The 8,992-nt window shown below is 41.0% G+C and overlaps 1 protein-coding gene across 1 annotated transcript in view; it reads left to right on the top strand.

Annotated features, from left to right (window-relative positions):
• The window catches only part of anks1b (ankyrin repeat and sterile alpha motif domain containing 1B), a 54,839-nt gene extending 46,424 nt beyond the window's left edge, over positions 1 to 8,415 (top strand). Inside the window, exons 11-12 of the mRNA XM_062443642.1 lie at positions 5,798 to 5,889; positions 7,076 to 8,415. Coding sequence (XP_062299626.1) covers positions 5,798 to 5,889; positions 7,076 to 7,124 — 141 coding nt within the window. The 3' untranslated portion in view covers positions 7,125 to 8,415. The remainder of the gene's footprint in view (positions 1 to 5,797; positions 5,890 to 7,075) is intronic.
• Positions 8,416 to 8,992: the final 577 nt, after the last annotated feature.

The raw sequence follows: 8,992 nt of genomic DNA on the forward strand, positions 1-8,992 counted from the left end.
CGTGCTGTCTCTTTCGTCAGTCTCTTTCATAAGTCAAGCTAATTTTATTTATATAGCGCCACATTATAACAGTTATCTCAGGGCCCTTTTCATATAAAGCAGGTCTAGACCATATTCTTTACAAAATTATAAACAGAGACCCAACATTCCCCAACGAGCAAGCGTTTGGCGACAGTGGAAAGGGAAAAAATGCCCTTTTCTGGGCTGACTGATGAGGCCTGTTTGCGTCGGGCTCTGGGGAGGCTTGCTTGGCTCGCCTCACTGTGTGCATGTGTTTGCATGTAAGCAGATAAAGAATCCTCATGTGGAAGATGCCTACATACTGCAGCCCCGCATGAAGAATTCATTTATTGACATTTCAGTCCATCAGAGCCTCATCAAAAATGCTGTAACGTGTGAGGGCTTTTTATAGTGTCTGAGCATCAAGAAAAGAGAGAAGGTTATCTGGAGTATTAAGCCTGTGCTTTCTGTTTATATGCTCAGCTTTATGTAGGGCTGCCTGTCATATGACGTTTTTCTATACTGTATGACAGTGTTGAATTAGTACCAATTAGGGCTATCTCTTACATCAATCCTTCAGCTTAAATTATTCATAAATGTTCAGCTGATGAACTTGAAATCAAACATTATGTTGTCACGGTAATTATTGGACTTTTTAACTGCACAGAGCAAAAGAGAAACAGCATGGCAGACCAGAAACTTTTACAAATGTAGTCTTAAAATCCCCTAATTGCAAATCTAACTCTAATAAATATAATTTCTCCCTTATTTCAGCTCTCAGTTGCAATTTTGAAAGCTTGATAAATTGGCTAAGCTACCAATTATTTTGATAATCTATTATTCACTGTTATATTTTTTTAAAAGCCTAAAGCCTAAAGGGGTGTCTTAAAATTGCTTGTTTTGTCCAACCAACAGTCCAAAACCAGAAGATATTCAGTTTTCACAAAGAAAAGCAGCAAATCATCACAATTTAGAAGCTGCAGCTGGGTAATGTTGCAATTTGCTTTAGAAATTACTTAAATGTTTCCTTTAATGATAATTAAATCAATTTTTAAAATAGCTGCTTAGATTATTTTTCTACCATTTTACAAATAGATTACTCATTCATTTCAGCTCTCCACACATAGTCCTATCTGTGAGCTTAGCACTTATATATATTACTCAGTGATTCTGTCAGTATGTAACAGTTGTTGAATTTTGGTGGTTCACTATCGAGCCCAGCTTCATTTGATACTAGATACTTGTGCCCTACATTCTCTCACGGGTTTCACTGTGAGTGTATATGTGCAATTGTTCTTCATGCCTCCTCCAACTGCAGTGTCACAAAGTCTATTTGTGAACCTGTCAACCTCTCATTAACCCCTAAGAGAGCTTTAAAATACTCACGCTAACCCACTCCGCCGCCGCACATGTGTGTTTAAAGGGTCGGGCGTAGAGTTACGGTGGCTGCTATATCAGTGTGTCTAGACCAAATTTAAGTCCACCAACATTCTGTGAGTCATGGAAGAAAGACAGTGCTGGAGGAGAAAGTGGTGGCTTCGGAGGAATGGTCTCGCTTTCTAAAGTTAGAGCGAGATGTGAGATGGTGAGGAGAGACGCGGGAAGAGAGCGTGTGCAGTATTTGTGTTCTTGCTCTTCCTGTGTGTCCTGGTGTGTGTGTGTGTGTGTGAGACTGGGGGGTCCGGTGCCTACAGAGATGATGGACGATAGCATGTGTAGACCCAATCTGCTGACTCGGCTACCGTTACATTAACCATTAATTGCCTTTCTCTTCCCTGTGTTCATATATATATATATATATGTGTGTGTATGTGTGTGTGGCTTAGTTAACGGCTTGTGGTGTGCAGCAGGCCAAAGATACTGCAGGATTCACTTAATATTCCCGCCACCTGCCAGCCATAATCTCCATCTTGCAGCACCTTCCAAGCCTCTGTGCTTTAAAAATACTGTTGCTTTGTTTCTCTGCCCCAAAGACAGATCACATATCTGTTTCTCCACACCCTCTCATTATCATTTTTATGGTGTGTGTGTGTGTGTCTTATGTGAGCACATCTTGTAAATCTCCCTCAACATCCACTTAACTTTGCCCTTATGAGTGTGACCGTGCCTGATGTGACTCTGTTGTCTTTGATCGGCGTCGGCATGTTACTGTAATCTGAGTGTAGCCTTAACGCAGTGTAGAAATGCATCACCCCTAACCCTGTGTGATGAGTTTTCCCATTTTGCATTTCTTAAAACAAGTGATAAAACCTGCCAGTGGTGTGAAAATAGCTCGTTCGAGCAGCAGATTCATTTTCCAGGAGCTCTGGCAGCCAATTTTTACACTTTAATGTATACTTTCTGTACAAACTCAGAAACAAATTAAACCTAACTTGAAGCCGTCTCACCTCATTGGCAGGATTTTTCATTCATTTGGAGAAAAAAAAACCCAAAAAAAGTGTGGCTTGTGATGATGCTTTTTTTTTTGCAAAGGGATGCTGTGTGCGTTTGCCGTGCCATATTCGTCTTGCTGGGAGTGTTGTTGCCATGCAGGAGTTACTTTATAAATGGGCCGTAACATGGCCTAGTCTTGCTCGAGTTTTGCTGTATTGCAGTAAATGCTGCTGTCCCGCGCTGTTGCTAGGGTGATGACTTCGCTGCCATGTTGTTGCCATGGTTTTGCTTTGGTTTTGGAGTGTGTTGTCTTTCCCTGTTGCCACGCAGCTACTCTGTCATCGCTGCTGGGTTGTTGTTTTTTTTTGCCTTGCTGCTTTGTTTTGCTGTGTCCGGTTGTTGTGTTGCTGAGCAGGCGCACTTTGACCTTTGTATGAACTCTGCCCCTGTAGGTCATCATGTCCCCCTCCAGCCGCTGGTCACTGGGCCACATTTACACCCCTCACCGGCCTCCTCTCCACCCTCCTCTTCCTCCCCCTCGACTCTTCCATCTTCCTCACAAAGCTCAGTCACAGGTCCTCCACGCTTTTTTCCTTCTCTTATCCTTTATTTCCACACCATTTTCTTTTAGTCGAGGAGAAAGCGGCGTCTGTAAGTGCTTCCATTTTATCCTGTCGCTTTTTATTCAACTAACTCTGCATCTGTGTGCAATCTGATGTGTTTGTGTGTGTCTCAGTCCTCCTCGGTTACTTCTTCTATCTGCATATCAACAGTTAGCGGTGTTGCTAAAGGCAGATGTGACACTACAGTCGAGTCTTGCAAAGCCAACCCACTTCATTTCTTTATAGCAAACATAAAGCAGAATGCAGACCTTTACTTTAGTGCCACAGTCAGATTTTATGTGCCCACTGAATCAATTCATACCCTGGATGGGTACATGCTGCCTCCTCCAAGATATAAATGTATGAATAAAATGTGTTTGAAGCAATAACCACTGCTTCAAAATAACTGAATGTTTATAAAATCTCCAATAACCACCTCAGTACTTTAAATCCCAGCCTGAATGTTTTTATGCATGTGTTTTTTGCTCATACAGCCTAATTTTTTTAAAAGGTTCATCAAAAGAATACTATTAAAGCGTACACAGAACTAGTTCAGTTAGAAGTGTTATACAGTCTCTTTGCATTCATTGTACATTGGCTTGAATCACAGAAGTTGTTGGGTTGCAGAGCCATCCATGCCCCATCCATCCAGCAGAAGATGGGTCAGGATGCTGAGATTAAACCTGTTATGACGGCAGACTCGATTCTGTCGCTTTCACTTGGAGCTTCTGGCTCATTTTGTCAACAAAGTCAGAAATCTGTATTAAAGTACAAACTACATTTCCTTATTTTATGAGTGGTGCCTTTAAGGACTGTCAAAGCTGTGTCTCCAAAACACTCTACCATGTTATGCTACAGGAAAAGCAGACACTAAAATATCATACTACTATATATTATATCATATATATTCTATATGTATTATATATATTATATTTGGAAATGAGAAAATGAGTTTCATGATATGAGTGTGAAAGAGGAAGCAACCATCAGAGTGACATTACAGCCGAAGCCTGAGACAACTTCAGCTGCTTTGCGAGTAAGTTTCTCAGTGATTCCTCAGGTGGATAGGACAAAAAAAAAAAAACTAGCTTTACGATATCGAGTCAGAGCAGAGATGTGGCACACTTTTAACGCTTGTGAGGCCAAATATTGCACTATGGAATCTGACAAAACAGAGTGTGGAGCAGAAAGCGACCTCTGGAGCTGCAGCACAATGGCAGAAAAACAGGCAGGTGCTGCAGGCGGAGTAGCTTTGCAACACTGATCTTCATCAACTTCTTGGTTCATGAGTAACCCTGACTTTGTTTCCTAACATAATATTATATCAGACTTTGCCAACTCTGAATACAGAAGAGTGACTGTGTTACCTGTAACCTTCGGCAGCTGCATTCAGCTTGAGCGCATGGTCCTGTTTCCTCGTCATCCTAAATAGGTAAAAGAAACAGATTTTAGAACAGATGAAGACAGCACAAGCGGCTCTGGCTTGTGTGCAACTCTTGGTAAGACGTGATGAAAAAAAGGTTTTGTAAATGAAATAATAATTGAAATTACAGAAAATGTGCTATATCTTGATGTGTATTGATGTCAGGATATGAAATAACCTATGTCTGCATATGAGATTTTGGTCATATAGCACAGCCCTTTGGTGACCAAGTTTGAAGAAATCATTATATTCACACTGATGAATTTTCCCTTTAAGATGGTGATGTGGTGCGCAAAAGTGTGTTTGTCCGTAATCCTGTAACCCCATAACAAGATTGTAAGGTTTTGCTGTGGTTGTCCGTGTGTGTGTGAGTGTGAGTAAGAGGATAGAGAACTGGATTATCTCTATTATAGTTACCTTCAGTATTGTTGCTGCAGCAGTGTGTCGAGGAAAGATAAGAGAAACATTGCTCTGTTAGCAAATTGCAGAACTCAGAAGATTAACCTTGTTCACTCCAATAACACTGAGACACCTACAGGAGGTTTTCTTTAAGGTTTATTTAGATACATTTGATACATTGTTAATATTGTCATAAAACAATCACAACATGGTCACAATATATATAATTGGAATTACAAAACAGAGCGAGCATAAGGACAGATTTAGGACAAATTTATTCTGCACAGTCGAGTCTCCCCTTTGCCCCTAAATCATCTGAAAATAAACCAATAGATCGGAGGAAAGCACCCTCAGCAACAAAACCCAGTCACTTGATTGGTTGCCATGGGGTTATTTTTGAGAGCAATGTAGTTTGTTTGGTTTGTTTCTCAGCTTTTGAAGCCACAATAGCTTCACACTGGCAGCAACAGACTCTGACGATCAAAACTGCCAACATGTGCAGGAGCTGCATTGCCGAAAATGCAGCACATAATTGAACAGGACTGAAGCAGCGAGTTTCTATCCATGTTCTTGTTTCTGCTTTCTCATCTGTCAATGTATCTCTCTCTCTCTCTCTCTCTCTCTCACACACATAAACGTTTATTTTCATTTACATTCATCACTCCGTATTCGGTACATTCTCCCCCACAATCTCATTCATTCTACCCTACTCTTGTTTTCACTGACTTTCTTAGCGTGAAATTGTATCAGAAAATTGATCCAACAGTGTGCAAAATGTCAATTTTCAATATCTGGAAAAAGCAGTTTGCACCCAGATTTCATCACGTTGATGAATTGTTTGGTTGGAAAAACATGCATACCAATAGTACAAAATCAATTCATTAATGTAGTATTTTCAAAATTGAGAATATGCAGCTCATTGACAATCACTTGACCCTGCCTACTTGTTTTCTTTCTGTCTCTGCTCTCTCTCCTCCTCCTCCCTTTCTTTCTGCCTCAGATGGAGCAGCCGTCCATGGACCAGAAGGGCCACGCCAACGTGCCGTGGATTGTCGAGCCGGGTCAGGAGGCCAAGAGAGGAGTCAACACCAAGTACGAGACCACTATTTTCTAACATAGACCCGCCTTGTCCACTCCTGTGTGTGTGTGCCTTTCAGAGGTTGCCCTGTACCGGGGCCCCGCCCCGGAGTTGGGCACGAGCGACGCACGCCGCCGCGTCACCTCACCGGCTGAAAAATAAAAAAACAAAACATCCTGCCCCGCCCCCGTTAGCCGAGCCTGTCCACTGCATGATGACGTTTGGCCCTGCGCTGTCTCTCTCTTCTATCTCCTTGTCTCTTCTTCTCTCTTTTGTTTCTGCTCTTCCCCTCTTTGGCCCTGGCAACAACCTCCTGCCTGCAGGGCTGGCGCATGACCTTTGAACCCAGGGCTATGGTGCACTTCTCTGTCTCCACCTGTAGGGGGAATGGTCAGCTCCGTTTTTTCCACTTCCTGTTTGTCGGTCAGTCAGCAGTCAGCAGTCAACCAATCGGGTGTTCTGCTTCCAGCTTCTTGTTTTTCTTTTTTTTCCCCCCTTGTTGATGGGTGCAACCATTTGGCTTTGTCTCTCTCCTCCTGCCTCAATCCCTCGCTTTTCTCTTCATTTCAGCCCCTTTGTCCAAATGCCCCTGACAACTTGAATGAGATTTGAAAACAGAGTAATGCTAAGAGCTGTAACAGTGTTTTAGCTGTCTGTTGAGCCCAGTTTGGGAGCTGACAATGAGGGGGCTGTTGTCTTAACATGACAACCGGAGGAAAGTTCAGACTTTTCTTTTTAAATCATAGAGGAGAGCAGAACTACAGGAGAGGTGATGTAGCACGGTCTGACTTTGACTCAAACTGGTTCATCCAGCAAGCTACTAGAATGTATTTCAACTTTTTGATTCTTTATATTAGATTATTTTTTTGGAAAATACTAACAAACTTGTGAATTTCTTTGACAAACAATATTTTAAACTTGACCTGTGACACAGGAAGACATAGTTGATTTTGTTTTGTATTTATAGAATATTTTCCAGCACGTGTGTGTATATGTTAATTATTTTAACCACATGGATTTTTTTTCCTGGCCATTAACCTGATTTTATTTGGGGGAAGAAAAAAAAAATCTTGTATGTATAAGGTTTAGCATGTGGCTTGTGAGACGCATGGTGGCCATTTTGGATTTGCTGAGCAGGGGGGCCGGTGGAGAGGCGGGGTGTGAGGGCTCTCTCGATAAGTGATGTCATCTCATTTGCAGGGCAATGCCGGACGCTCATGTCTATTACTGTGGAATACAAAGAATGTAGCCAGCCCTAAACACGGACCTTGTCACACATACAATGCAAAAAGGACTACAATGGACCCTCTTGCTTTCTTTTCAAAGGACTACAAACATGGATGCTACTCCACAGTGTTTAAGGTTGACTACAAAATGTTGACATTCATCTACATGCTTGACACAGTAAACATAGGACCAACACACACACACACACACTAGCAGGACTGCATCGCGACAGACGACGGTCTGCTCTGAATGTACACTTGTTTAAAAGCAGCCTCAACTTTCTGCAACTACCGCAGGATCTGTTTTATGCTCCCAACTGGGAGGCATGACCCTTTGAACTTTTGGGAGGTCACAGCATCTCCATGGAGTATGGAGTGTGAGTATGGTAATGGACAATGTGCTCATGTAAAGGCACCAGTAGGCATGTGTCAGTGTTGGAATGGGGATGTGTTCGAGGACGTCTGGCTGGATCTTGTTTATTTTATTTTCTTTAAAAAGGTCAGAAAATAATAAGAGATATATGCACAAGCGTGTAAATGTGATTGGACTAACTGCAACACGCTCAAGATGCAACAGGTGTTTCCTGATGTCTTGATGAGACGCGTTTCTCATTGCAGAGAATGGCAAACGTACAAAAACAAAACAGCATCTGGCGTTTAAAAAAAAAAAAGTATTCTATTCGTATTGCCCGACATTTTAATGTTTAATATGAGAGTATTATATTACCATGATGATTATGATTATTCTTGTGCAATTCTTGTCTACTGTTGTCTTAATGTTACATTATTTTTCTATGATATGCTGAGATGAAAACCTTGGGCTTGAGAATGATGGCCATCCTTTAAAAATAATCTGAAAATACATTATCATACTTGTACACAGGGAGTGAATGTTGCAGGTGGCTAGCTAACTCTTGTCAGGTCAATCCTCCATCATTTCTCATGGGGCTCTACTCTTATCTAGCAGATGTACTATTTTAAACGCAGTATTACTGTATTATTTGGATGAGAAGTTATCCAGTTATAAAATGTACATAGATATTTTGCCAACTCATTGTTCATACATGTAATGTAAAAGAGAAAAAGAATAAAGGATTTGCAGTACGTGGCACTGGAGAGAAGGTACCAAAATAAAGGTTGAAGATGAAAAAAGACTAGGTGGTAGATTGTAGAGATTGTATTTTGAGTGAAAACTGAAATGGGTGACATCACTGCTGACCAACATGTACATAGGCTTGGACTTCCAGCACACTGATTTTTGTAATTTTGGCCATTATTTATATCCTTGTAAAGCACATGGAATAAAATATGACTTGTACAACCATTATTCATCCTTTGGATAAAGTGTCTTACCTTTCCTTTTTTCAACCACTACATAAGAGGTCTTTTTGCACTATAGCTCAGTATAAAAGTATACCTCAAAGGGCTGTACATTTAAAACCTATAAAAGAAAAAAAATGAAGCAAAACACAATAATACACAATATGTACATAAAACCCCTGTACATTCATACCAGGATACAGATGAAAACACACAATGTGTAACATACATTACATATACATGACCATGAACACATAGAACTAACCATAGTTTAGTGCTAACAGCAGAATAAGGTCCTGTTTATACCTGGCATTAACGTGCATCACACTTGTCTCTGTTATGTGTCATGAGCTGACCACTTGTCTCTAGATTTTGTTGCTGCTTACACCACTTCTGCAACTATCAAACGGCCCCACACACAGTTATTACGTCAGCCAGATATGTTGTTAGTGTGGGCTAAAGAGCTAAGGGCTAATAAAAATGTTTTAAGAACTAATTTACATATACAACCTATTCAAACTGTTCAGATCAGTCCAACCACACACATCTGTTCTTCTTTCCATTCTTTCAA

The sequence above is a fragment of the Scomber scombrus genome, chromosome 22 (genome assembly GCF_963691925.1).
Source record: "Scomber scombrus chromosome 22, fScoSco1.1, whole genome shotgun sequence".
Lineage (NCBI taxonomy): Eukaryota > Metazoa > Chordata > Actinopteri > Scombriformes > Scombridae > Scomber > Scomber scombrus.